This window comes from Emericellopsis cladophorae (genome assembly GCF_022114955.1).
Source record: "Emericellopsis cladophorae strain MUM 19.33 chromosome Unknown NODE_27_length_275652_cov_118_915141, whole genome shotgun sequence".
In the NCBI taxonomy this organism is placed as follows: domain Eukaryota; kingdom Fungi; phylum Ascomycota; class Sordariomycetes; order Hypocreales; family Bionectriaceae; genus Emericellopsis; species Emericellopsis cladophorae.
This window is the reverse complement of record NW_026250952.1, coordinates 628-28,296: the sequence shown is the minus strand read 5'-3', so window position 1 is coordinate 28,296 and position 27,669 is coordinate 628. Positions and strand designations below refer to the sequence as shown.

The window sequence follows — 27,669 nt, the reverse complement described above, 5'->3', positions numbered from 1 at the left end:
TCTGTGGATTTCCAACGCCAGGTTGGCCCCAAGAATTCTGGAGTCGTGGACCTGGAGTTTAGAGTTGTTTTCAAGCATGCCATCATGAACAGACTCTTGGCTCACAATCTGTCTGGCCAACTATCGTCACGCACGAGGGCAGCAGCAGCTTTGCTTCTGCGCCAACGTGCCGGATAGCCATGTTCAGCCCATCTCGGTTTTTTTTTTTGGTTTTTTTTTAAGAGCTGATGCTAACCGCCACGCAGCCTGCAGGGACTATTGCAACAGCCCATCCGCCAAGGACACCATCCACGGCGGGGACGTGACAGGGTCGCGCCCTAATGGAACTGTCCCATGAGCTAATACTCACTAATACATGTACGTACTTTGATGCAAACCTCAACCTGGATCGAATCGAATTGCGCTCCTTGGTGTCAGGGGTGGCAGTGACGCTTCAATGGGGACGGCGAGTTTCCTGGTGATGTCTCGTGCTATCTACACGAAAGCCAAAGCAGTGAGCTCGGAAGTCATCTACAATAGGCAACTACAACAGCACAAACCTCAACCGCAAATCTCATTAATCAGTAGCTAACGAGTAACATTGCCCAGCGGCATGCGTAACAGAGGACCGCGAAAGGAACAAACGCAGCTGGGGTGTGAAGCCTCTCCTCTGTTGGACGCACCCTCCCCCCACGCACGTCTCTAGCGCAGCAGCCCTGGGCGGCCAAGTCGGAGACTTGCAGCCAAGCTCCGAGCTCGACAAAATGTCATGCTTCGTACCGATCAGGAAACCACTCTGAGAACAGGGTCTACCTAGAGCCAGTCCTTGTGGGCGAGCAAACCGACGAGACAGAGAGGCGACTCAGAGCTTTCACTCCTGGCAATATTAGTGGAACCACGTGGGCTTCGCCAGCCAGACAAGATCGAGGCGAGGGCTCCAGCGACCACACTTGCGATGGTGAGAGTTTCTTTCCTGGCGCAGGCGACTGGATCCGAATACTGCATCCACAAACCCTGACCCACTAGCGACGCCGCCGTGCCCACACCCACCAAGATAATCCCTGGCTCTGCTCAGATGCACCACCTCTCGGTGTTCCCGCTTGCTAGTGTAGGCACTTTGCCTACAGCCGCCTTTGATATATATTCCTATCCCTCTGCCTCTCTCTTCCTCCTCCTGCCTCCTTGTCCTTGTCCTACCAACCACCTCCTCAACCTTCGACAGGCCGGAACTCAAAAGCCTCGGTTCGCTTCCGTGGTCGCTTTCCGCTCCATCACGAAGACACCCCGTCTTCGTCGTCTTTAGCAAAGGAGAAGCAGCAACTGCTCTCGACAGCCCCTTCGCAATGGCTCTCCACAAGTACGACTACCTCTTCGCCATTGGCACCATCTTCGCCTTCCTTGACGCCTGGAACATTGGTGCCAACGATGTCGCCAATTCGTGGGCCTCGTCCGTCTCTTCGCGGTCCCTGACCTACATCCAGGCCATGTGCGGCGCCGCCGTCCTCGAGTTTGTCGGTGCCGTCGGTGTTGGTGGCCGCGTCGCCGACACCATCCGCACCAAGGTCGTCGACATTGGCGCCTTTGAGCAGGCGCCCGCGCTCCTCATGCTCGGCATGGTCTGCGCCGTCATCGCCTCGTCCCTCTACCTCACCATGGCCACGCGCATCGGCATGCCCGTGTCCACCACCCACTCCATCCTCGGCGGTGTCCTCGGCATGGGCTTTGGTGCCCTTGGTCCCTCTGGCATCGTCTGGGTTGGCTACGAAGACGACGGCTCGGTCGACATCAAGGCCGGTGTCATCCAGGTCTTCCTCGCCTGGATCATCGCCCCCGTCCTGGCGGGTACTGCCGGCGCCATCATCTTCTCCATCACAAAGTACGGCATCATGCTGCGCAGCAACCCCACCATGAAGGGTCTCATCACCATCCCCCTGTACTTCTGGCTCGCCGGCTCCCTCATCACCATGTTGCTGCTTTGGAAGGGCGGTGACTACGAGGTGCAGCTGACCGGTGCCCAGATCCCCGGTGTCATCGTCGCCGCCGGTGCTGCTTTCGGTATGACCGTCGGCTTCTTCCTTATCCCTTACTTCTACCGCGTCGTCATCAAGGAGGACTGGCAGATCAAGTGGTACGAGTTTGTCAAGGGTCCCATGCTGCTCCGCCGTGGTGAGATCCCTCCCGCTCCCGCCGACTACAGGGGCGTTGTCCGCGACTTCTACGAGGGCCACCTCGACCGCGAGGAGCTCGAGGCCGAGCGCGCTCGCCAGGCCGCCGTGGTCAACACCGAGCATGACGTCGAGGCCCAGCACGAGAAGAAGACGGTTGTCGACCACGCCACCAGCGACACGAGCCTCAACAACGACGCGCCCGCCCATGCTCGCGCCCCCGCCACCGAGGCCAACGACGACGTCCCCGAGATGAACATGTACGGCAGCCACATTCGCAAGAACGGCATCATCGGCCCCAGGCCCGCCGGTTCCATCCTCAAGCCCGGCGTCCTGTTCTGGTGGTTCAAGTGGGTGGTGTTCCGCGGTGTCGACATTGATATCCACGAGCAGCAGGCCAAGAAGGGTGCCCTGACGGGTGACCTCGCCGAGATCCACGCCCGTGGTGACCACTTTGACAACAAGACCGAGTACCTCTACACGTTCCTGCAGGTCCTCACCGCCGCCTCGGCTTCCTTTGTCCACGGTGCCAACGATGTCGCCAATGCCATCGGCCCCTACGCCACCATCTTCCAGGTCTGGAACACCGGTGAGATCACGGGCGCCAAATCCGCCGTGCCCGTCTGGATCCTGGCGTTTGGCGGTATCGGCATTGCGATTGGTGCCTGGACCTATGGTTACCGCATCATGAGCAACCTTGGCAACAAGATCACCCTCATGTCCCCCTCGCGCGGTTTCTCCATGGAGCTCGGCTCCGTCATTGCCGTCGTCGTCGCCACCCGTCTCGGTACGTTTCACACCTTTTAAATCTTGTCATTCGTGCTCATCTCGCTGACCGCTTCTAGAACTCCCCGTCTCCACCACCCAGTGCATCACTGGTGCCATTGTCGGTGTCGGTCTCTGCAACGGAGACTGGCGCGCTATCAACTGGCGCATGGTCGCCTGGATCTACACCGGTTGGATCATCACCGTGCCCGTCGCGGCCACCATCTCTGGCTGCCTCATGGGCGCCATCACCTACGCGCCCAACTGGTCCTAGACTCGGGATCGCTCGGCAAGGCGATGGGTTGAAACTTGTATATACAGTTTGTCGTGGGGAGCAGCGTCAGCATGGCGTACAGGAGAGCCAGTGGAGTAATTTTTGCTTAACAGTTATACCCCATAATTTTGAAAATGTTTCTCCCACTTGTGTTCTTTCGGCTGGTTTCATGATCTCGGCGAGCGTTGGCTTTGTGACATTGTTGGTAGGTTGGGTCGCAGACAATTCCCCAAAGCGCGTGCCCGTTCTTCGTAGTCTCCCCTATTTAATGGGCTCATTTGAATGAGAAAGTCGGACACGTAAATGTCTGAAGTTGGAACGGTCAAGTTCAGATCTTGTTGCTTGTAGGGCTGTCAGTTGGTGGTCAAGAGACCACTGTGCGGAGCTAGACAATTGACGTATGTGGCTGGACTCGAAGCGGGCAAGTTCAAGGTGCCCCCGCCGCTACCTAGCGTAGAAGCGTGAGAAAAATCAATCAAACAGATGACTTAGTGTCTTCCAAAGTCTCATGATACACAGTCTTTCTTCGAACAAAATGGAGCAGTAGTGGCCACTCGCAGACTCGGAGGTGCAGGGTAGCCTGCGACTACCAATCTTGTGGCGCCAGCGGTGCTGGATTTCACCTTTGAGGGTAACCGTGCAAGTCTCCGCCCACCGGAGCAGCATCTATTTTGCCAACAATAGACCGGAGGCGCTGGCAGAAATTGTTGGACTTGGCCAAGCAGCCTCTCAGCCGGCTTTTGAGTCTTGGGGCCCTGGGTAGCAACCGTCGGGTATTTGGGACCACGCTCGGGATGGCGATCCGTAGAGTTGCAGAGCAACGCGAGGACTCCGGCAGCAAAGCTTGTTGTCCCTGCATGGTGAGATACACAATTTGACGGATATCAAAAGTGTAGAAGCTCACAAGTAAACGTAAAGACGTCTGTTAATTATTGCTATTTGTCTGAGGGCGAGTCTTTAGAGAGCAATGGTGGAGGGAGGAACGATTTGCGGCAGTTGTCCGTTGTCCGCCATCCGAATTAATTGGAAAAAGGGGCAGGTGCGTTGGACAGGCCGCACACTTCAGCATGTGACGACTGAAATCGTTCAGTGGCTCCGACTCGAATCTTTCCAGTCACCACTCAAGCTTCGAAACCAGCGCCAGCAAAGATCACTCTGCGAAATCAAAACCCGTCATCGACAATACATCACCCACTGCCAAGACTGGAGCGCGCTATCCCCAGACAGTATGGAGTCCAGCCGCAGGCCAAAGTCTGGGGTAATTAGGCCCCCGCATCCACCACCAGCTGCAATTCGATGCCATAGCCCAGCCCCCGTCGCTATCAAAGAACCGTGGGGAGCAGCGACGAGACACCAGAAGCCAGGAAGTCTTTCGTGGTGCAATAGCCTTCGAATACAGGTACTTGCGTCTGGAACCACCGTGCAACAACCAGCCACCATGCGACCGTGGACGATAGGCATTCGAAATTCGACGAAACCTTCTAGCGTCAGATGTGATCACACCAGAATCTAGGTCGCCGCCGATCAGATCATCCCGGTCCAGTAATAAATGGTCATGTGTTGTGCAAGTGTCGGCGCGACAGAAAATTGGAAGGCCCGCGCGCGTGCCTAGATCAGGGGTCAACCGACACATCGGCGAATTTCAGAAGCACCTCCGAGTGCTACCCTCGCCAGTTGAGCCTGCGATTCCATTTCGGGTTGCCCTCATGGGTCTCGTACTAGAAGCTCGGAAGCTCTCACGTCCAAGACTCCTGAGTCCTCACTCACAAACGATTAGTGCCAGCCATCGCCTCAGCCTCAACGTCGGCTTTTGGCCTGGGACGAATTGACCCGACGGCTCCTTTATCCTTGGCCGAGCGGAGGAGGGGTCGTTGCGTACGGATACAGAATCATCACCACTCGGCCTATCATTGCTTCGGGAACAGCGATCCCTCCCCCGGCTGGCTTATCATTCTCCACCCGACGGCCAATGATGGATCGCTCTAACAGCTGACCCCGTGGGGATTTGTCGTTTCGCACCAATAGCCTCCGCGTTGGAGCCTTTGGAGGTGCCAGCCATCCTCCAAGTCCCCGCACCGCCCAAGGTTCTGCATTCGGCAGACGGCTACTTTGCTTCGTCGCACCAGGTGTCAAGGGTGGTTTGGAACCTTGAATGGACGCGGCCACTCATGGCGATGCATCCGACCCTCTTCCTACCACCCGGCTCCACTTCCAATGCTTCGTTGTCACAGTCATGTTGCCCTCGCCTTTATAAAGACTCGGTCATGCCCGCTTCAGAATCCTGTTGGGACCGAGAGACTATTCCGCAACCCACCACGGACATAGGGTGGTCCAACTCGAACACCACTGCACTTTGCGCCCAGCCCAGCTTCCACAGCGAGAGGTGATAGCCGCCCATCAACGCCATCATGGGCTTCTTCAAGATACGCAGCCTCAAGGCGCCCAGGAACCAGACCACCAAGGCGGCCGAGCTCACCCTGCGCGAGTCCATCTGGCCCATCTGTCTCGTGACGGTGCTGTTCTTCCTCTGGGGCTTCAGCTACGGCCTGCTCGACACCCTGAACAAGCACTTCCAGAACGTCCTCGACGTGGACCAGGCGCGCTCCGCTGGTCTGCAGGCTGCCTACTTTGGCGCCTACCCTATCGCCTCCATCGGCCACGCGGCGTGGATCCTCCGGCACTATGGGTACCGCGCCACCTTCATCTGGGGCCTCTGCTTATACGCCCTGGGCGCCATCATCTCGATCCCTTGTATCAAAGCCAAGAGCTTTGCCGGCTTCTGCATGTCCATCTTCATCATCGGCAACGGTCTCGGCTCGCTCGAGACGGCCGCCAACCCCTTTATCACCAGTGAGTGCAAACATAGCAGGGAGTCCATGCGCCGCAGCCCACGTCTAACAAACCCACAGTCTGCGGTCCTCCCAAGTATTCCGAGATGCGTATCAACCTGTCCCAAGCTTTCAACGGCATCGGCACGGTCATTGCGCCCGCGCTCGGATCCTATGTCTTCTTCGCGTTCGACGACGAGACGGCGCTCGCCAACGTGCAATGGGTGTACCTCGCCATTGCCGTCTTCGTCCTGATCCTGGCCGTGCTCTTCTTGTTCTCTAACATCCCCGAAATCACCGACGCTGGTATGCTATCCTTCTTGCGCGACTGATGCGAACTGGTCAGGCTGACTCTTTTCTGTGTAGACATGGCCTACCAGGTGCAGGAGACGCACGCGGCCGCTGACGACCTCCCCTTCCGGAAGCAGTACCGCCTCTTCCACGCCGCCTTTGCGCAATTCTGCTATACGGGCGCCCAGGTCGCCATTGCCAGCTTCTTCATCAACTACGCCGTCAACACTCGCCCGGACACCGACGACTCGGCGGGCGCCCAGCTCTTCTCAGGTGCACAAGCTGCCTTCACCGTCGGCCGCTTCGTCGGTGTCATTGTCATGAAGTACTTTCGCCCACGCCAGGTGTTCCTCGTCTTCATGGCCTGCTGCATCATCTTCTTGATTCCGGCCGTCGCGCTCCCTGGTACCGGGCAGATCAGCAACGCGCCCGTCGTCATGTTGTTCGTGGTCCTGTTCTTCGAGTCCATCTGCTTCCCGACCATTGTCGCCCTCGGCATGCGTGGTCTCGGCCGCCACACCAAGCGCGGCAGCGGGTATATCATCGCGGGTGTCGTGGGTGGTGCCTGCGTGCCGCCGCTGACGGGTGTCGCCAACGACAGGCACGGTAACGGCATTGGCATGGTTGTGCCACTGGTCTTCCTGACCGCCGCCTTGACATACGCCCTCGCGTGCAACACGGTGCCTTCGTATAAGAAGGCGATCGACTCGCTCGCCGACGCCGACATTGGTCTCAGGGGCGAGAATACCGACGTGGCCGGCAAGGTCCTCGACGAGGAGAAGCCAGGGCATACCGTGGAGGAGGATGCTGCTGTCTCTGCCCCCGGTCCGACCCAGAGTAAGGTCTGAACTCCCGAAGGGTAAAGGACGGAGAGGGTATGGTCGGGGGAAGGAGAGTAATGTGTATGTTCAGAGAAGAATGTATATTATCTGGACTCATTACGTGTGTCTGTCTACGAGATTATTTTTATTTTATTTTTTTGTGAAATACATCCTCCTCGTCCAAAAAACGGGGGCTTCATGCCAAAAAAGTCCGTCCGGCACACCAGAGACAGACCTGTCCCATCAAAGAGGAGAGCAAGTGTCCCTCATGGTGACCACGCTTGTCCAGCTATCGTTCCAACCGGACGGGACCCGGCAGCGGCGGCCGCAGGGCGGCGGCGTCGTCGCCTAGTAGTTGATGTTGGCGAAGGGGTTCTTGCGCTGGTGCTCCTTGGTCTCAGGGGCGGGCTTGCGGTAGTGGCAGTTGTCACCGTCCTTGACGCAGACCTTGACGTAGATGGCGATGAAGTAGTCGCCGTGGCACCGGAAGCGGTCCTCAATCTCAAACTTGAACTGGTCGATGCCCTTCTCATCGACGTGACGGTGGGGGTACGAGTCGGGCTTGCAGACCGAGGGGTGCTTGGCGTCGGCGTTCTTGTAGTTGTCGACACCACCGTCGCAGTCGACAAAGACGGCAATCTCGGCGACGAAGAAGTCAACGTCCTCGACCTTGACCTTGACGGCTAGATAGGTGTGCTCGTGCTTCTTCTCGAGGGCGATGGAGAAGAAGCCAAACTCGTGATCGTTGTAGGTGATGGGGCCCTTGACGGCGACCTCGAGGTCGGAGCGCGAGTGGCGGTGGTATACACCGTCCTCGACGTTGCAGGCATCGGGGTTGCTTTGGCTCAGCTCGTTGAAACGGTGAGTGTTGCGGCCACGGCCAAAAGCCTTGACAAAGGCGCCCTCACACTGGAAATCCTCGGGGCGGTTGTACGAGCGCTTCTGGTGAGGCGTCTGGGGCTTGCGCCAGCACTTGCCGGTAGGGCAGAGGCTGCAGTGCTTGGCCTCCTCCTCCTCCTCGCCGCCGCGGGGGGCGAGGTCCTTCTCCTTCTTCTCGCCGGTCCCCTTCTTCTCGCCATTCTTGGCGTGCTTCTCCTTGAGCTCGGCGAGCTTGGCCTTCTGCTCGTCAATGTCCAGGCCATTGCTGTCCTCGTTGTGCTTGTAGTCGGCGTGGAAGTCGGCCTCCTTCTCATAGCACTCGCACTTGGACTCGCAGCACTGGTAGCCGACGTTGAAGTGGTCGTCGACAGAGAAGTTGTAGTCCTCGGGCTTCTCCGGGCTGGCCTCGGTGCCGGCCTCGGCGCCGGCCTTGGCACCGGCCTCGACACCGGCCTCGGCGCCAGCGGCGCGCTTGTGGCCGTGCTTGTGCTGGTGACCGTGCTGGTGGGCGTGCTTACACTTGTGGCCGTGCTTGTGCTTGCAGCCGTGCTTGCACTTGTGGCTGTGCTTGCACGAGTGTTTGCACTCATGGCCGCACTCATGCTTGCACTCGTGACCGCACTCGTGCTTGCAGCTGTCATCGCACTTGTGCTTGCACTCGTGGTCGTTTTCCTTGCACTCGCACTTGTGTTTGCATTCCTGCTCGCACTTGGGCACGCACTTGATCTCGCACTCCTGCTTGACCACGGGCTTGCACTCCTGCTTGACGACAGGCTTGCACACGCACTTGGGCTCGCACTTGGGCTCGTCGGGCTTGCAGGTCTTGCAGCAGCAGGTCTCGTCCTTGTCGTTGTCGAAGCAGTGCTCAGCCTCCTCGACATCGCGGGCGGCGTGGTCGTGGTGGTGGTGCTTGCCCTCCTTCAGGGCGCCGAGCTTGGCCTTCTGCTCGTCAATGTCCAGGCCATTGCTGTCCTCGCCGTGCTTGTAGTCGGCGTGGAAGTCGGCCTCCTTCTCGTAACGGTCACACTTGGTCTCGCAGCACTGGTAGCCGATCTTGAAGTGGTCGTCCAGGGCGAAGCCGTGGTCGTTGGGACCGGTCCCCTTGGTGCCCTTGGTGCCCTTGGTGATGGCGGCGCGGCCATGGTGGCGGCTGTTACCAATCTGCGTCTGCTTGGGGCGGATGGCCTTATTGAAGAGCTCAATGCGCTCCTCCTTGACCTTGACGACGGACCTGATCTTGACGTAGAAGATAAAGCTCTCGTTCTGGCTGTTGGGGCACAGACCCTGGCGGCCGCCCTCGACAACCTCCTCAAAGGGGAAGCGACAACGGAAGCTGTCGTCCTGGGGACCACACTGGTTGCGGTGGGTACCGAAGCGGTGGCTGTTGTCAAAGTTACGCGTGTTGCCGCTCATAAAGATTTCAACCTCCTCGAAGCGGACCTCCTCGCTGGTGTTCTTGCGAGCAAAGTCAAAGACGAGGTCCTCCTCGGTCTCCTTGAAGCTGACGCCACCCAGAGAGTCCCTGGGGTCCTTGGGGTCGCAATGGTTGGGATTGCGGCAGAGGTCCCAATGACCGCCATGGTTTTCCGGCGCGTCGGGGAACCAGATCTTGTGGTTCTGGGGCTTGGGGTCTTGCTCCTCGACCTTCTTGCCATCCTGCTCCTGGGCCTGGACCTGGGCGTGCTTGTTGACGTGCTCCCTGAGGTGCTCAGGCAGCCTGTCGAACGTGGCAGCCGCACCGCTGGCAGCCAGAAAGGCTGAAACGATACCGGCGCGCATTGTGGCGGTAATTTGGTATCAAGCGATTGTGATTATTCTTTCTAGGCGAAACGAATGGCCGATTATAAAGTCAAGTGAGACCACTTGAGATTAGCTTGATACAGAGGGAACAAGGCTCTGGACCAAGGGGAATTTTAACTCTTATATAGACACTTGCCACGTTTGATACCGCGGCCTTGTCGGTTTTGTTGACCACAAGGGTGTTCACGGTAGCTCTCAGCTTGCCACCAGCTAAGAAGGCCGCCTTGGCTTTGACCCTCGAGTGAGTTTCCTCGAGGTATGATCGGTTGAGTATGGTAGTCCCCGTGACATGTGCACACCCTGTTGGTGTGTAGTATGGAAGAGAGCCGAAGCGGAAGACTTCGGAAGTACAGGAGACAAGTGTAAAGTGAACAGTTCGCTTGGAGTATAGTTGGTAGCGTTATGTGGCCGTTCCATGCATGTCCTTCTCAAACTGCGTCAAAAGCTGCCCTTGGACGACATGTTGGAGTGGAAGCTCCCCTCGCATGTCGTTGTAGCCCGATGTGCTGATGAAAGGGGGGCGCGGCAATGTCTGCAGATAGATCTGCCGTCGTCAGGTACGCGGAACAACCGTTCCTGACAGAATGCGATGTTCCTGGCGTGGGAAAGCTTGTGTGGCCTCCCAATCAAGGTTCGCGCCGAGTCTCGTGCGTCGTTCCATGTCAGCGGCGGTTAGGGCATGAAATTCCCAACAGCCAACAGAGGACGACACGTGACATAAGCAGCGACTCCTCAATTTTTCATCGGATGAATCAGAAGGAATGTCGTGATGTTGGCACTCAGTGCTCTCGCATACGAACGCGTGATGTCGTGAGGGAGCTACACGCAGGCGGGACTCTGGCCAGTTGCCCGTCCCCGAAGCTTCCGACAGCTGGCCACAGGGACCAGTGTGCAGTAGCAGGTAGCAGAATTTTCCCGCGCTTGATCCGAACCGAGTTTTGGGATCGTAATAGTGTCCGTTGAGGCGGTTTGCGCACGCCGATGAATACGTGGCACCGTCCCCCTCAAGGTGGCAATTCGAATGACCCGGGTCATATCGGCGTCGTAGATCCGCAAAAGCTGCCCCGGGGGTCCGGAAGGGGCATCTTTTAAATATATGACGATTCGCAGTCGTTCGTTTTAGCGACCGGTGGCTCTGGAAAGACTTGAGAAGGCTGACGCGTTACTACCCAGGTGGGCAACTTGGGGGCCCATGGTCCATTATATAGGAGACCTTGATTAATTTCATGGTGTCAAAATGGTGATGCCCCAGTGCCTGACGAGGCCTGACGTCTGGTCCTCTACCTTGCACAACAGACGGCGTTGCTTAGCCAAGAATGCGAGCAGTATCCGTGATCTCCGATTTGCATTGTTTACGAACTGGAACAATGTGGTCAAGTTGGCAGACTGCCGTTGTGCTGGGGCTCGTGGTTGGTGAGATTTCAACCCCATCCGTGGACAGCCTGCTCAAGCAGATTCAGAGACAGCTGTTCGCCATGACCAGCCCTTGATTGGACCTGAATTTCACCTCATGTCCCGCGGTTGTTCGTTGCTGCTCGCTGCCGTTGGCTGCTTTTCGTCTCGTTCGCGAGGCACCACTGCCACTTGGTCGCCCCTGAACGAGACGAGACGACCAGAACATCGCCTGTTGAAACCGACAGACAAACCAGCAGTCCAGTACAGAGACTTCTGAACGGAACGCCTGTTCGCCACGTATATCAGTAGCATGGATCCTCCTCTTCAGCGTCGTGATTTCTGCCCCTTTCCTCAACACGCTGACGATACTCTGGTTTCCCCGTGCACCTCTACCTCTTCTTCCGACAAGAACCAACGCATACGAGAAGAACCAAGAGGATACACAATGAAGGTCGCCATCATCGGCGGTGGACCCTCTGGTCTCGCAACCCTGCGCTTCCTGCTCCACGCGCACGAGTTCTTCCCCATTGAACCGATAAAGGTCCGCCTGTTCGAGGGCGACGAGACGATTGGCGGGACCTTTGTGCAGCGCGTGTACGAGGATGCCGAGCTGGTCTCGTCCAAGTACCTGACTGCTTTTTCCGACTATCGCCTCCCCAGAGAGTCTCAGGACTTTGTGACCCCCAAGGAATACGTAAACTTTCTCGATTGCTATGTCCGCCACCACCGCCTCGACCGCAGCATCGAGCTAGAAACCAAGGTCCTCCTCGTGAGCCGCGCTGCTGAAGGTGGCCACAAGGTTGAAATCCGTCGCCGTGATGGCAGCGCTGAAGATTGGGTGTGCGACGCTGTTGCGGTATGCACCGGGCTCAATGTGAACCCTCACGTCCCTGACATGAAGAACCTGGACAAGATCCCCCAGGTTCTTCACTCCTCCCAGATCAAGTTTCGCCGACAGTTCGGTTCAGACACGGAGGTCGTGGTCATGGGCGCGGGTGAGACTGCCATGGACATGGCTCATTTGGCCGTGACGTCGGGCGCCAAGTCCGTCCATCTCTGCCACCGGGCTGGTTTCTTCTGCGCACCGAAGGTGATCCCCGTCCCCGTCCCGCGTGGCAAGGGTGCCGCTGGCTACATGTACAACAAGCCCGTGGATGCTTCCGTGGCTAGCCTCTTCGACACGGCCTATGTCCACCCTCTCCTCCAGCGCAGCTCACTGTTGTGGACTGCCTATGACCAGTGGATCAAGAAGATGCACAAGCTCATTTCCGGCACAGAACAGGGCCCGGACCAGTGGGTTGGCCGCATGAGCAAGGAGCGCAAGCACGTCGACTCCATATTCCTGGTCAAGTCGGACCGTGCCATTCGCTACATGTCCGAGGGCCATCGTTCCGAGTCGTGGTGGAACAGGAAGCGCACTGCGTTTCTCAACGTCCCGTTGAAACCGACCTTTGGACGGAAGATTCATGTTTGCGCATGGCCCGAGGAGATTGACAATGAGGGCTGCATGGCGTTGAGGGACGAGTCGGACGCGGACCCCAAGCGTGTCAAGCCTGACCTTGTCGTCATGGCCACTGGATACCAGACCGAGCTCGCCTTTCTCGATGCCAGCTACCCATCCATCGCAGACACTGACGTTCGCGCAGTCTACAACAGCGAAAATATTGATGTCGGTTTTATCGGGTTTGTTCGCCCCAGCATTGGTGCCATCCCGCCTCTGGCCGAGCTGCAAGCCCAGTTCTGGATTCTCCGCCTTCTACAGGACCGATTCCCTGACAAAATTCCCACGGGTCCGTCCGGCGATGCTCTGGCGGGTTACGAGATGGACTGGCAGCTCAAGGCCCGCGCCGGATACGACTTGTTCGCCAGCAAGCGTGGCGTTGACCACGAGAGCTACGCCTACCAGCTGGCTCTCGACATGGGCGCCGCGCCCAATATTGGTTTCGTCATGCGCAAGGGCTGGAAGATCCTGTACACCTGGGCCATGGGGTCCAACTTCAATCCCAAGTTCCGCTTGGTTGGGCCTTGGAAGAACGAGGCTGTCGCGGTGCAGATCATGGAGAAGGAACTGTACCCGGTGGTCACAATGTCGGGTGGGACTGTCTACCTGCTGACCTACACGATCATTCCTTTTGTCTGCTTTGGGTTCCTCAGCCTGTTCCTGTACGCGTGCTCCATGATGGCAGAGCCCTTTATTGCCGTTTGTAGCATGATTGCCAAGAATGTGGGTCGGGGAGAGCGCGAAAACACCAGCAACACTGACATGGTCTAGAGGAACAAGGACAAGAAGCTGTAGAGGCGTCGAGATTGTCCCATTGGGATGGTGTTTTCCTTTGTGTTGGACCAGCCAGGCGCGCTGATTGCACGTGATAGCGAATTAATTTCTCCTTGACACGACAATAGGATCGGATACAGACATCACAGTAGTAAATGAGCTATGTCTGTCCTGGCCTTTCGATGAAGCAGCTTATGATTGTGATGTGAATGTTGTGTCGAAACCTCTACGTACAGTGCGACTCGTCACGAGGTTTGGTGTCCTCCCTCGGTGAGGGACCCACTGCGGGGTTCACCGAGCCGCGATCGAATTCCGTCACCCTGATCATCGGGAAAGAAAAAAAAACCCACGACGAGCCACTGCATGGATTACAACAAGCAATGACCCATTGCTATACATCGCCAGCATGTCTAGTGATCTCGTACAACCCAACGCCTGGGTAGCGATCAAGCTGCCCAATGACATGCTCAGAGTGCTCCAGGTCGTCCCCAACACGTACGTCTTCCCGCCTTCGCTAACAGCAGACTCACATGCTTACATGCGCCCAGAACCATATCATTAGGGAAATATGGGTCTTTTCCGAGCAACCTGATCATCGAGCGGCCGTACAATCTGACATACGAAGTCCAAGACCAAGAGGAGGGCGAAACCTACTCGCGCCTGCGCATTGTCCCTGGTGTCGAACTCAACGCTGACGCCCTTGCTGACACGTCCGCCGACAAGGATGCGATCGAGACTAGCGATGAGCCCGCAGAGGCGAACGAAGATGAAGATGTGATTGTGCCTGCCGACGGGGAGGATTTCACGCTGGTGGACGACAGCGGTAAGGTCATAGCACGCTCTAGTCGCGAGGTGCTGGACGACTCGGCGCGGCAGACGCTCACGTCGGCTGAAATTGAAGAGCTCAAGAAGAAGGGCACATCGGCGGGACAGGACCTCATCGCGAAGCTGCTTCTTTCGCACACCGCCATCGACCAGAAGACACAGTTCTCGCTGGCAAAGTACAAGCTGCTCAAGACAAAGAAGTACATTAGGCGGTTCACTGTTCTGCCGCTGGACGTGCCGCTGCTGGCGCACTGGATGCTCGAAGACAAGGACGCCTCCAAGATCCTCGAGATGCGGCAAGAGTCAATGGCGCTGGTTGGGTGCTGGGCTGATGCGCATTTTACGTCGCCGCCGGAGGAGGGCGCAGAGGGGCCGCATGCCGGGCGGTGGCTCGTGGTCGATGATACCGGTGGACTCTTGACGGCCTCTCTGGCGGAGCGTATGGGCATCTTGCACCAACCCCCCGAGGAACAAGGACAGCCTGAGACGAGCGTGACGGACGCGGGCAGCAGCGGACAGCCTGATGGCCAACCAGCCCAGAAGCCCAAGAGGCGGCGGCTCAACGACCTCGAAGTCCCGTACGCCCCGAACAACACGTTGACTGTGCTGCACCACAATACGCAACCCAACCTCTTCATGCTCCGCTACTTTGACTTTGACAACACGGAAATCAACCCAACGCCACCATACCATCCCCTGTACAGCAATCTGTTGTCGCTGTCGTGGCTGCAGCTCGTGTCGCCCGAGCTGGATCAAACTTACAGCGACCCCCCTGCCGAAGTCGATCCGGAGACGGTGGCCTCGTGGAAAACGAACCAGAGAGGCAACTATCACCGGAAACGCAGAAGATGGGCCCGGACCAAGCACATCATCGACACGACCCGCGCAGGCGGCTTTGCCGGGCTGGCCGTCGCCAGCACCATGGAACCCATCTCCATCCTCCGACATACCCTACCTCTTCTCGCGGGCGGCGCACCGGTGGCGATCTACTCGCAGACCGTCGAGCCGCTGGCCATCCTCGCTGATGCCTTCAGCATAACACGCCGAGCCGCGTGGGTGAGCAGTCCCCCCGCCGAGACGGAGGGCAAGACGGTGGCCGAGATTGAGCGGTGGGGGGGCAACGACGAGTTTCCCATCAACCCGACCCTCCTCCTGGGGGCTAGCATCCAGACAAGTCGGGCGCGGCGGTGGCAGGTCCTGCCCCAGCGCACGCATCCGCTCATGACCGAGCGCGGTGGTGCCGAGGGCTACATCTTTACGGCGTGGCGAGCGATCCCTGTCGAGGGCAAGATCGAGGCCCGCGGTCGCTTTAGGAAAAGAAAGGCCGGTGCTTAGACGGCGAATGATGGATGGATGGATCGGATACCCCGTACTGCATGGAAACAGTTGTACATAGAATAAGAGTCATTGTATACGACTACGCCTGCACCAATGCTAACGCTTGCCCCACCCTACAGCGCCTTGCCCATGAACTTTCTCTTGGTGAAGCTCAGCCACCACTTACTGGGTTTCGTCTCGTCTTCGTGGTACACGCGTGCGAGTAATCGTATGGCGAGCTCCTGGCGTACTTGCGACATGTACTGCTTGAGCTGCTCTGCGTCCTGCCTGTCCCGCGGCGGTTCGTACATCTGTGTTCCCGGTCAGTCTTTGTCCCTATGCGTTCAAAACCGTGGCAGAAGTATGACTCGCCTGGTTCAGCGGCCACCCCGGATCGCCGGGGATGGCAAAGTTGTTGTCCAAGGCGAGATTCATGACATCCTTCTGTGCCGCCCGCGCGTCCGCCCCGGGCTTGATCTTGCTCAGACAGTCGCTCACGAACCAGATGCCGTATACCAGCAGTCTGTCGGCGGGGCCCTGGATCTCAAAGTTGCGGAAGAAGGTGTTGGCGCGGAAGAGGGCGAGCACCTCGTCGAGGATGTCGTAGCTTTCGTCATCGGGGTCGGGCGACTCGTTGGGCGGCAGCGATGACGGGGCGAGGGCGTACGCTGGACCGCGGGTCTTTGTGCGGAGAGGAAGGAGTGGGAAGTTGCCGACTAGGCGAGGCGTGTTGGGATCCTCATTGAAGATGGAGTTGTAGGCCTGGGTGTGTTAGCTTTCGTTCTCATCGTCGTGGGTTGTGCTGTCAAGCCCCGTGCCTGGCTCGATGAAGCCAGGCCGGATCATCAATGTGGTATAAGGACTTCTAGTCTACTCACCGGCATCTTGAACCAGCAGAGGGGTACGCTTTTATGAAGCTGTCTGGATCAATGGGTTGGCGCACGACCACGATGCGTCGTGCTTTGGCGGGGCGTTGCTGCGCTGCGATGGCTGCTGCGATGCCAGAGCTCAGCGAGCTGTCGTCAGATGTGGGGCACACCTAGAAAGGCGCATGTGTGCCTAACATCTGAGGCCGCAAGCTCAGCCTCTACGTGTAGGCAGGCAGCCACAGGCCGCCACCGCCACGTTGACAGTGGCTGTCCGCTTCGGTTGCTGCCTACGGCCACGTGACACCGCACATCGACCGCGATCAAGGACAGCGGCAAGAACGCGCCCCATCGAACTCGTTCGTGCAGGTGGGCACCCGCGCACTTGTTGTTCAACCGTTTTCGTCTTGCAGTAGCACTCATCGACATCTCGCCGAGCAAGCAAAGTGCCCTTGGCTATATTACTCAGGCCAGGCACTTCTCATCTTGCCCTCCTTATTGTCTCACGTGCGCTTGACTTTCGCCTAGTCGCAACGTGCAAGGTATAATTGACCCCCGGCTCGACTCCGTCCCCCTCCGTCCCCCTCCGTCCCCACGAGGATCTACATTGTCGCCTTGTCAAGCCCGCAACTATCCGAGCAACATTGCACGCACAATCACCCTGATCGCATGACCGAGCGCTTGCCGCCATTGGCAAATCAATGTCGGGTCGCTCTCAGTCAGTCACACACAAAGCCTTGCCGGGATTCACTGTTGCTGCCTTCGCGCTACTAGTCCAGGCTGCGACGCGTGTGAACGCGCATTTGCACTCGAACCACATAAAGTATCAAGCTGACACTACTTTTGGTACAGACCAACATCGTCCCTTTACGCTTCACTCTGGTCGATCTTTGCCATGGCTGCGCCAATAGATACAGCACTAGCCACGGCGTTGCCCACAGAGGGCGCGCTGCCACCTACCCACGACACTGGGTCACAACCACGGCCCTTGAAGAGGCGAAAGCTGCGCCCGTGCCACCAGCCTGACCGCGGCTCTCTGTACGATATCATGTACCGACACCAGGGGACATCTCTCTACGTGCGACCGATCTTCTGGACCGATCATCACGTAAGGCTCCTCGGCGCGCGGTTCACTGAACTCGAGGCAACGACCACTCCCAGCCCTGTAACTGATTTACCGGGCGCGCACAACACGCCTCCGATACCACCACCACCACCACCTTCAGACGGTCAGCTGCGACCTTCGGGTGAGATCCGGACGATAGCGCAGTCGCTGACGCAGATGCTCGAGCCATACGAACCGACACCGGCCACTATGCACTCTGTGCTAGCGCACCGCGTCCTCAGCATTCTATGGCCGAAAGCTTTCACTCGGACGCATATACGGCCCGAGCTGGCGATACACTGCGGCGGCAAGACGTACCGCGACTGCATCAAGGCGCAGCTCATGTGGGATTTCCCCATGGACACTTCATCCGACACTGAGTCGTTCAAGTCGACATCGACACAAGGGACGAACATGTTCTCGGCATCGCAGCATAACGTACCGATACCTGTCGTGGACGATGGCCCTATGATGTGCTACATTGGTCTAGACCAGCTGTCGACTATGAGACGCAACATGTTCCGTGTAGGCCCCACGCGATCAGGGTACGTAAACGCACCTGTCGCTCGCCTCCAGGAGCTGCGAAGCAGGATGCTCAGTCCCTCGAACGCTGTCCAGGACCCCCATATTGCGGCCATGTTCATTGCCATGGCACAACGCCACTTTTACGGACCAAACCCAAGGACCGCGCATCGTGAGCACAAGTGGTTCGCGCCCAAGGGGTATTCGCGCAACATCAAGTTCCGCGACCTCAAACTCCGCGTGCTCAGCCACGATATCGAGGAGGTTTGCTTCATCCTGTACACGGCCACGGTCAAGGCCGAGTTCCTGCAGCGCTTCCACGATCCTTTCACCAACCCATCTGGTGATAACGGGGACGTACCTGGGCTTGATATCGAGTACACGAAAATACCCATCTGGCCTATTCTTGGTCTTCGCGAGCGAATGGGAAAGGCGCTGGGGCACGACATCGTTGGACCGTTTGACCCCGAGGACATGAAGACCTGGCAGCGCATACGTCTCGTTCCGGGGGAGGACTCGGAGCAGCGGGCCAAGCGCAAGCGCGACGTGTTGAGTGCAGTGCTCAACCAGAGCTTCGAGGACACTGAAGATGAAGATGACGAGCCAGCCTTGGGCAGCAAGAGGCGGCGTTTGAGCGAGGGGCCCCCATTAGGCGTGGTCAACTAGGGGATCCGCCGGTGCCACATGGGCTTGCCGAGCTTAGTGTAGATGGTGGTGCAAGCCGCAGCGGTCCGAGTTCCTGACGTGACGAGTCGAGGGCATCGGACGGGCGTTCTGGGCGGTTGGCGGGCTCATTTTGCCCAATCTTCAGTGGCTTGATTGGCTACGCGACTCGACTATCTATGGGGTTGTATGAAAGCGCAACAATACATCGCTAGCCATGGAAGGTGTTACAGAGCACAGCAACGGTCGGCGAGACGTGAAACGAAATGCATGGGGTTAGAGGGGTTTTTTCTTTGGGGCCGAAATGAGGCATGGATTCAACAGCGCAACATGGTACATGAACATTATGAATATAAGAACTTGCTCGAAGCCATGCTCCTGATGAACCCACGCTGCTCGGGCGCGGAGATGGAGGGGGGAGGCAGCAGCCCGCAGCCTGAGAACCTCGGTGGTCCTGCGAGGAGAACACACCAGCAAGCTTGTGATTCCGACATGGATATGCCCTTTGAATGTAGGTATGCATGACCAGCTCGTCAAGACACAGCCCGAGTTGCGAGACTTGTGAGGAAAAGAGGGGCGGTTGACGGGCGAGCGGACTTTCGGGCTCGGGCAACACGAGGTGCGCCTTGGCTAAAGCTCCTTCATTGCCGGAGAGTTCATTTGGATCAGCCTGTTTGCGTGTTTTGTCCTTTCTATATAAGAGTTAGAATCAGACTTGGGTTCTCGACAATTGGACATACCAAATGAGATGAATCGAAGGACTAAAGTAAAGTGACTGATACGATCATACGCGTCGAAGAGAGGGTTCAGCCTACCCTTGACACGGTCCTCTCGAGACAGCAGTACCATCAACTATTGCCGACGCGTTGCAATATCTCTCTGTAGAGGAGAGCAAAGGCACGATTTATTTGCCGCATGCGGTAGTATGGCCGGCACTATATGTATGTAATCTATCGTAACTACGTCGGAGATCGGAGAGGCGCACAGAAAGCGCTCGAATGTAATGGGAAACCGTCTCCGGCCCCCGCAAAGAGCACTCCATCCTACGTCAATCCCCAGAACCAATTGCCATGCAAGGCCGGTAGACAAATGCGGGGAAAACAGCCAAGAATGGCATTTGCTCGCCTCCTTTGAGAAGCGGCGGGTTGATGTATGCCTAGTTCCCTCCCCATACGTACTACAGGCGTGGGGATGCCTCGGCTATCACCACACTCCAGCTGCTCCTATGTGGCCATTTCCCTAGTTCTTGACAATCATATGCTTTCCAATATTTCCCCAGACTCAGCATTTCGGGCACCACCATGAACGCGTGGGCTTGCCCCTCCCCCGCTCTGGAGATTGTGCATCCCTGCTGAGGGCCTTTGACGTGGGATCTCACCCAACCCATTCGTCCCTCGCTACCCCGTACTCGTCCAAGATGGAGGGTGTTCCTGGACTAGTCTGACGTCGAGTCTGTCACGCAGCGCGCCATGTGACCTGACAATTTCCATCGGGAGCCTCTTATCTTTTGCGGTACTCGGCTGGGCAGCCCACGATGCCACCACACCGTCCTAGTCTTACCCCATGGTGGATGCGTCAACCTACATCTACTTACCTCCTTTGTCGAGGCTAGCCCACCCAGCGCGCTCTAGCTCTTCCTTTCTGGGTTGAAAGGAATTGCGATCGGCGCTGGTATATAAAAACTCGACGAGTGCCCGGCAGGAAAAATGCCAGTTTGACAGGACACTGCGAGCCTCGACAGTTGAGGACGCCTGGTCTCTGCTCGCTTGTACATACCTAACCCCCCTGCGCCTCAAGAGTAGCAGCAGAAGTCGAACCTCGCATCACAAACTTCCTGGACCCGGTCGACATGAAGCTCCTGACTCTTCTCCTTGCTGCCGGTGCCTTGGCGGCGCCCCCAGCGCCAGCGCCTATGCCCAGGGCAGAGGGTCAGCAAGGTCCTGCTCTCAAGGCAGCACTCGAGGCAGAGCAGGCCGCCGCGACGGCCGCCAAGCTCACTGTCAACGCGCCTGCTGGCTCCATCACCGGCGTGTCCCTGCTCAACGTCGAGTCCTTCCGAGGGATCCCCTTTGCCGAGCCTCCCACAGGCCAGCTCCGTCTCAAACCACCCGTCCGGCTGGAGACAACTCTGGATGCCTTTGACGCCTCGGGGCTTGCCCCGGCTTGTCCGCAAATGTTTGTCTCCAGCGAGGCGCGGGATCTCCTGGGCCAGACGCTGGGTCTGCTGCTGGACATTCCGTTCCTCGAGCCCTTGGAGGGACAGGAGGACTGCCTGTCCGTCACTGTCCAGCGACCCAAGGGCACCAAGGAGGGTGACAAGTTGCCCGTGCTTTTCTGGATTTTTGGCGGTGGCTTCGAGCTAGGCGGAAGCAACATGTACGATGCCACGGACCTCATCCGCTTTGGCGGCGGGCAGGATCAAAAGTTCATCTTTGTCGCGGTCAACTACCGTGTCGCTGGGTTCGGCTTCATGCCCGGCGCCGAGATCCTCGCGGACGGGTCCGCCAATCTGGGTCTGCTGGACCAGAGGATGGGCCTGGAGTGGGTGGCCGACAACATCGCCTCGTTCGGCGGTGATCCCGACAAGGTCACCATCTGGGGCGAGTCGGCTGGTGCCATCTCCGTCTTGGACCAGATGGCCCTGTACGGGGGAGACGCCACGTACAAGGGGAAGGATCTCTTCCGCGGCGCAATCATGAACTCGGGCAGCATCGTGCCCGCCGATCCCGTGGACTGCCCCAAGGGCCAGGTGGTGTACGACCAGGTCGTCGACCGTGCTGGGTGCGCTGGTGCGGGTGATACTCTGGCCTGTCTGCGCGAGGTGGACTACGACACGTTCCTCGAGGCTGCCAACTCAGTACCCGGACTGTTGTCGTACAGCTCTGTGGCGCTGAGTTATCTGCCTCGCCCCGACGGCCATGCCCTGCCCGACAGCCCGGACGTTCTGGTCGCAAGCGGCCGTTACCACGCCGTGCCCATGATTAACGGTAACCAAGAGGATGAAGGCACGCTGTTCGCCCTGTTCCAGAGCAATCTGTCGTCCACAGCCGACCTTGCTGGGTACTTCAACGAGCTCTTCTTTAACAGCGCCTCCGTCGCGGATCTTACAACGCTGGTCGACACATACGAGAACGTCAGGTCCGAGGGCTCGCCGTTCCGTACCGGCATCTTCAACAACTGGTATCCCGCCTTCAAGCGTCTCGCCGCTATCCTGGGCGATCTCGTCTTCACGCTGACCCGCCGCGTCTTCCTTGACGACGCGCTGGCCGCCCACCCGGACGTACCAGTCTGGTCGTACCTCGCCAGCTACAACTACGGCCTGCCCATCATGGGCACGTTCCACGGGTCGGATCTTCTGCAGGTCTTCTACGGCCTTTGGCCCAACAATGCGGCGCGCAGCTGTCGCACGTACTACCTGAACTTTGTCCTGAACCAGGACCCCAACGCTGGTGTCAAGAAGTATGCCGACTGGCCCGAGTACAATAGTAAAGACCGGGAGCTTTTGTGGCTAAAGACACCCAACAGGAACAGCATTTTGAAGGATGACTTTAGGGATGATAGTTTCCAGTGGATCACGGACAATGTAGAGAAGCTGTATATTTGAATGAACATAGCGTCGATCTTACTATCATGTTATTCTCACACTTTGGTTTTCTTGAATTCCCAATATGTATATGGACAAATTCTGAGCTGTGCCGCAGAGACAGGGCCTCTCATGCCCAGTAGCCTCAACACCAGGGGCTAAAGACATGGGGATCGTCTAATTGGGGCCACATACTGTACGGCTTCCTAGCCTTCATTCCCGGATGAACTTGGAACCAGAGACCATCGGAGTGTGCCCGACTTGCTCGATCGTCTACCAGAACAGATATGCGGGCAACGTCTACAAGATGTCTGCCACAACCATTGCTACACTTCTCGGTTCTTGAACAACTAGTTGTCCGGTCGCAAAACGTCAATCTCCGCCAGCTATTATGTTGCAGCTCTGTTTACTTGTCGCGTTGCTGGGTGCAACCGTGCAAGTCTCGCAGCAACGTGGACTACGACATTGCCATCGCCGAAAGGAAGGTCGCCGACTCAAAGGAATCATCTTCATGAATGGTCGTTCCCATCACAGTACATCAACTGGAACTCATGCTCCTAAGCCCCCGGTCAAACATGTATATCCAAGATTGCCATCACGCAGCGGTACACAGTTGGTCAGACCTTTGCGAAACTCAGTCAACCCATGCTCAGAGGACGCACCTGCGACTCATCATGGGGGCTGAACTACTACTACTACACGCCTGTCATTTCCTCGTGAACAACAAGCCCGTCCTCGTCACATGCACATCGCACACGTAGAACATGATTATGAGACCAACCCATTTCCCCATCCTGTACGTGGTATCCAAGACTCAGACATCTTCTCGCACAGGTCTCACACGCCCCGGCATCTGCTGTGAAACGTGAACGTCAAATCGGCCCGCGTGTCTTTGATCGGCCGTACTGACCAGGAGGATCTGCGCGGGTCCCAGTCTGTCGGTATTCTACTCATCCGGCATCTGCCTGGAGAAACCGTGGGGCGTGTCCGCCTTGAACTCAGTTGCATCAGTTCCTATTGAGCTATGTGATCTACCGGTGCATATGTACTTTCGTCCAACGGCACGCTGAAGTGCATGCGCATCTACGCAACAGTCGCAGAGTAGCTGTTGGTGGTGAACACGACATCTTGCCCGATGAAGGGCTCCGTGCCGGCCCCGACGCTCTGCACAACTTGGCTGGTGCTAACACCCTGCTCGGCCACGAGGTAGTCCGTAAACTCCTTCAGATCACCGCTAAAGTTCTCGACGTTGCCGCTGGCGGCCACGAAGCTGAAGACCTCCATCTGCGAGTGGGCGCCGTAGAAGAGATTCCAGGAGCGGCCAAGGATGTCAACCGTGGCAATGGGGCTGCCGGTCGAGGAGATGGGCCCGGCCCCGCCAAAGGCACCGAGCCAGATCATAAACTCGTAGGCGGGCCCCGAGTCGGCCGTGTCGCCCGTGAAGATGTCGTAAGCCACATTGGCAGTGAACGTGGTGGGGCTCGAGTAGCTGCCATGGATTGCATCAGTCTCTGACCTGGTCGGTCGGCACAGGTATGCTTGTGCGTAATGACTTACCTCCAGTCCCACTCGGCCTGGATACTGTTGACCTCACCCAGCGGTCTGGGCTCAGCGTCCACGACGACGTTAGGATAGGACTTGACGGAACTGGGTGCACCCGCCCACGACCACTCGACAGACCAGCTCAGGGTTCCGTCACAGGAGAGGCCGTTGTTTGTGGTGCATTGCTCGCCTGAGTCGGCGCTGTCCATGCCCCACAGGTTGTTGTACACGATGTAGGGACCCGCGGTCTCGAGGTCCCATTGGCCGCAATATGTGCCTCTCTTCGAGACGGGCGAGGCCGCGGCAAGGGACGCAAGTGCGGTGGCAGCGAGAACAGACTTCATGATGCCGGCGGGTGCTTATGGTTGTGAACTTGGCATCTCTGGATGCAATCGACGGCAGACTCCCACTCACGGGACTCACCCCGGGCTTTTATACAACGTCTCTTGCCTGTGCATGGCTATCCATCTTCCTAATGGGAGCAGGTCCCCGAGTTCTTCATTGGACCACTTGAGGCACTTTCGCATTGACGTCCTCAACGTCCGGGTAATTTCTTTGTGAATGAGTCCAAAAGTCATCTTCGACAGTACCCCTGGAGGGATCCCCGTGGTAATTGACCGTAGTTAGAATGTGGGGATCCCGGAGGCACATCTGCCGAGGCGGGGTCTGCACTCTGGAGGCCAAGTTGTAGTCGCCAACTCGAGGATTGGTGGGGAAATGAGCGGGTTTCCTCAAACCATGGCGAATACTCGCTCATAGTACGATTGCGAGGCCTGTCAGCTGCCTTTGCGGTCATTTGTATCACCGAGCTGCATCACACAACCTACTTGGTGCCATCACACCACCGCGGGCAGGAGTGCAGTGTCGGGTCAAAGGTCAATCGATACCTCGAGCTGTCCCGTCCAGAAGAAATGCGGCGCCCCCAACCTGACCGCTGCCCCGTCCCGCTGTCTCGCGTCGGCGTACCTGCGCCGTCCGTCGAGGCGATACCGCTTCAGCGCCGATAGCACGTCCTGCTGACCAGCCAGGGCAGCCACCGGTGGTGCTGGGAGGCTGGGGGGCATGACGGCCAGAGTCCATGCTGTCTGGAAGATCAGAGCGCCCGCAGGTACACCAGCCTTGATTTGGCCTGGTGTTGCTGGCCCGAGGCCTTCTCTAAGACCCTGCTCCAAGACCAACCGACGGTACGTGTCGATAGCTTCACCAAGTCCCGACGGCTTTTTGCCCATCCATACTTTGTCTTTGAAGCTCAAGGTGTGTCTCTTGGGACCAGCCGACGACTGGGGATGCCAGTCCCACTCGTGGATGATATGGTCTTCGTCATTTCGGACCGAATCGCCAGAGTCACTCCTGTCCGCACTGGAATGCACATTTCCAGAACCCGACCTCTCAGTGCCGGCCGTCGCCCATGTGTTGTCAAAGAAACTGAAGCCCTCATCGTTCTCCTCTAACGACACGTCTTCTTCCATCGGGTCTGGCGCAAACTCTAGTCTGAGATGTCGCAGACCCTTGAGCATTCCCGGACCACGTAATGACGACGAGCAACACGCGGCCATGCACTGGATGTTGCGCTCCTGGATAGACAGCAGCTTGAGGAAGGCCACTAGTCTCGCAACCAGGGGCCCCGACGACCTTCGCGGTACGCAGGTCAAGGTCAATGATGTAAGTCGAGGATTCATGTCTGGGACAAAGGCCTGGGGGAAGAGTGTGTCGATACGCGGCAAGATCAGGTTCTCCACCAGATACATGCTGGCGCGCGCGGAGAAATTCTCATGTTCCAGGTCTGGAATATGAGTGACGAGTGAATGGTGGATTCTGAGGGAACGAAGGTTGGATGAGAAGACAGGTCGGAAGACATAGGCTCCACCGAGGATACCGCGAAGAGAGCCGCCGCTAGGCCAGAGCCGCGAGCTATCGATCCGGGGCCGGAGCAGGGGCATCGAGTCATGTGCAAGGTATTCAATGTGGCCCTGGGCGAGGCGCATCAACCTCTCAACACCGGAGCCTGTCACGCTCGTGTTGGAGAGGCTCACGTGTGTCAGTCCTTCGCTACTGAGATAATTCTCAATGGTGTTTGCGTCTTGCTGGAGAATTGCACTTGCCGCATCGGCGGTGTCTAGCTTGGGCACTTGCAGCCCATCAGCCCTCTGGAGGACGGCCGCATCTCCCAGTGCATCGAGGGTTTGCGAGTAGACTGGAGGGGCTTCGCCATAGTCGCGCGAGTCTTGTGCTGAGGGTGGATATGTTGGCGCGTCACCAAAGTAACTCTCGGGATGACTGAAATCGGCGCTCTTGTGAGATTCCTCGATTGTGTAGAAGGCACCATAGCCATCGGCACCAGCGTTCAGATTTGTGTCGTACGTGGAAGAGTAAGCCGCGAATGGCGCCACTCCCCCCTCTGCGTCAGCTCGCGAGGACGCGGATGCACGCAATGACCCTGTTGGAATATGTGCACAAAGTGCATCTTCCACGGCGTCGTCAGCAATGCGATTGTGGCTCACGTCCAAGCTCCATAGCTGTCTACCAAATCCACGCAGTAGTAACTTGAGCGCAGCTTGGTCGGCTTCGCGACCACGTATCTTGAGTATGCGTAGGTGTGGCTGGTGAGCACGCTGCAGGAAGTTGCTCTCTTGCTGCACAACTACCGGCCCAGGAATGCCAGATATGTCAAGATAGACCAAATTCTTGAATGTCTCATACGCTGATTCGGATGGGATCAACTTGAATGGCATTTCAACCACACTGAGCACCTTGAGGCGACCGTTGTGGCTAACGCTTTGCAGAAGCCTGGGATGGAGGGTCTCGTGGCCATCCAGCAGGACGGTCTCGACATTGGGCAGCCCCTCCAGTGCCTTCTCCAAGCTGCGTCCGATTGTCCTCTCAGTCTCGTCCGATGCAAAGTCGTGTGCATCTTTGGCAAAATGACGCATGTCGAGTACCCTCACAAGCTGGCGAGTCGATGCCCGTACATGGTGCAAACGCACAAAGACGAAATCAAACCACCAGACCAGGTCTACTCAATGGCGTCAATAATCTCTCATTCAATTCAGGACCCTTATGCACAGAGGGATGCGGGTTCCCATTGTATCCGTCATCGTTGCCGTTGAGACTGCCCCATGCCGAGAGGGTGAAAGAAGCAAAGAAGTCGGACGGACATACCATCGCTCGGATCAACGCCAGCCCGACGTACAGAAATGAGGAGGTCCCTCCACAATCGCGGGGCAAAAATCGCCCAGAATCGCCTGCTGACGAGACACAGGGAGTGATAGTCCGGGAAGTCGACGTACGGTGCGATCACGGGCACCCAGTCGGGGCGTGTCGTCGCCTCTGCGTACGAGGGCAGCAGCGAAGCCATATCGTCTGGATGCTGATGGACCCTTGACCTAGTGAAGATCGAGACCGGGGACTTTTCGTACGAGGGTCCAGTCCAGTCTTTGCCGTGCCCCAGCACTCTAATGCGACCGTCTCCTTCGATATGCGTACATAAAGTCCTGGCGATTGTGGGGAGTGACGAAGTATGAAGACGCCAAAGCACACCCTCCTCTTGCATTGATGGCGGAGAAGATTGTCCGTTATGTGATCAAGCTTCTGGGCTGACGCAGTGACAAGGACGACGGTTGCCTGAGGGAAGTTGCATTGCTGTTGCAGCGACGGCAGGAACCGCAGAGTGGAGCCCCGGCCCTCAAGGCTGAGACGGTATAGGGTATGCTGCGACATCGATCAGCAATGCAGCATAACGTAATCCACATGCGAGCGGCGCACCCAAGCGAGCGG

General features: G+C 57.7%; 10 protein-coding genes across 10 annotated transcripts; 6 read left to right on the top strand and 4 right to left on the bottom strand.

Annotated features, from left to right (window-relative positions):
• Nucleotides 1-1,322: 1,322 nt before the first annotated feature.
• Nucleotides 1,323-3,183, top strand: J7T54_007308 (Phosphate-repressible phosphate permease-like protein; the record flags this gene model as incomplete). Its single annotated transcript, XM_051506995.1, has 2 exons — nucleotides 1,323-2,931; nucleotides 2,990-3,183. 2 exons carry the CDS (start codon nucleotides 1,323-1,325, stop codon nucleotides 3,181-3,183), a joined length of 1,803 nt encoding a protein of 600 aa, XP_051361685.1.
• Nucleotides 3,184-5,591: 2,408 nt separating this feature from the next.
• J7T54_007307 (L-fucose-proton symporter-like protein) lies at nucleotides 5,592-7,150 on the top strand (the record flags this gene model as incomplete). The annotated part of the gene is made up of 3 exons (XM_051506994.1): nucleotides 5,592-6,033; nucleotides 6,093-6,317; nucleotides 6,378-7,150. 3 exons carry the CDS (start codon nucleotides 5,592-5,594, stop codon nucleotides 7,148-7,150), a joined length of 1,440 nt encoding a protein of 479 aa, XP_051361684.1.
• A 321-nt stretch (nucleotides 7,151-7,471) lies between these two features.
• On the bottom strand, nucleotides 7,472-9,781 carry J7T54_007306 (uncharacterized protein; the record flags this gene model as incomplete). Its single annotated transcript, XM_051506993.1, has 1 exon — nucleotides 7,472-9,781. One exon carries the CDS (start codon nucleotides 9,779-9,781, stop codon nucleotides 7,472-7,474), a length of 2,310 nt encoding a protein of 769 aa, XP_051361683.1.
• A 1,861-nt stretch (nucleotides 9,782-11,642) lies between these two features.
• J7T54_007305 (uncharacterized protein) lies at nucleotides 11,643-13,469 on the top strand (the record flags this gene model as incomplete). Its single annotated transcript, XM_051506992.1, has 1 exon — nucleotides 11,643-13,469. One exon carries the CDS (start codon nucleotides 11,643-11,645, stop codon nucleotides 13,467-13,469), a length of 1,827 nt encoding a protein of 608 aa, XP_051361682.1.
• Nucleotides 13,470-13,878: 409 nt separating this feature from the next.
• Nucleotides 13,879-15,632, top strand: J7T54_007304 (uncharacterized protein; the record flags this gene model as incomplete). The annotated part of the gene is made up of 2 exons (XM_051506991.1): nucleotides 13,879-13,967; nucleotides 14,021-15,632. The coding sequence occupies 2 exons, from the start codon at nucleotides 13,879-13,881 to the stop codon at nucleotides 15,630-15,632; spliced, it is 1,701 nt and encodes a 566-aa protein (XP_051361681.1).
• A 318-nt stretch (nucleotides 15,633-15,950) lies between these two features.
• On the bottom strand, nucleotides 15,951-16,498 carry J7T54_007303 (uncharacterized protein; the record flags this gene model as incomplete). Its single annotated transcript, XM_051506990.1, has 2 exons — nucleotides 15,951-16,376; nucleotides 16,493-16,498. The coding sequence occupies 2 exons, from the start codon at nucleotides 16,496-16,498 to the stop codon at nucleotides 15,951-15,953; spliced, it is 432 nt and encodes a 143-aa protein (XP_051361680.1).
• Nucleotides 16,499-17,375: 877 nt separating this feature from the next.
• On the top strand, nucleotides 17,376-18,773 carry J7T54_007302 (uncharacterized protein; the record flags this gene model as incomplete). The annotated part of the gene is made up of 1 exon (XM_051506989.1): nucleotides 17,376-18,773. The coding sequence occupies one exon, from the start codon at nucleotides 17,376-17,378 to the stop codon at nucleotides 18,771-18,773; it is 1,398 nt and encodes a 465-aa protein (XP_051361679.1).
• A 1,846-nt stretch (nucleotides 18,774-20,619) lies between these two features.
• J7T54_007301 (uncharacterized protein) lies at nucleotides 20,620-22,374 on the top strand (the record flags this gene model as incomplete). The annotated part of the gene is made up of 1 exon (XM_051506987.1): nucleotides 20,620-22,374. The coding sequence occupies one exon, from the start codon at nucleotides 20,620-20,622 to the stop codon at nucleotides 22,372-22,374; it is 1,755 nt and encodes a 584-aa protein (XP_051361678.1).
• Nucleotides 22,375-23,436: 1,062 nt separating this feature from the next.
• J7T54_007300 (xyloglucan-specific endo-beta-glucanase A-like protein) lies at nucleotides 23,437-24,239 on the bottom strand (the record flags this gene model as incomplete). Its single annotated transcript, XM_051506986.1, has 2 exons — nucleotides 23,437-23,842; nucleotides 23,911-24,239. The coding sequence occupies 2 exons, from the start codon at nucleotides 24,237-24,239 to the stop codon at nucleotides 23,437-23,439; spliced, it is 735 nt and encodes a 244-aa protein (XP_051361677.1).
• Nucleotides 24,240-24,764: 525 nt separating this feature from the next.
• On the bottom strand, nucleotides 24,765-27,250 carry J7T54_007299 (uncharacterized protein; the record flags this gene model as incomplete). Its single annotated transcript, XM_051506985.1, has 2 exons — nucleotides 24,765-26,806; nucleotides 27,055-27,250. The coding sequence occupies 2 exons, from the start codon at nucleotides 27,248-27,250 to the stop codon at nucleotides 24,765-24,767; spliced, it is 2,238 nt and encodes a 745-aa protein (XP_051361676.1).
• Nucleotides 27,251-27,669: the final 419 nt, after the last annotated feature.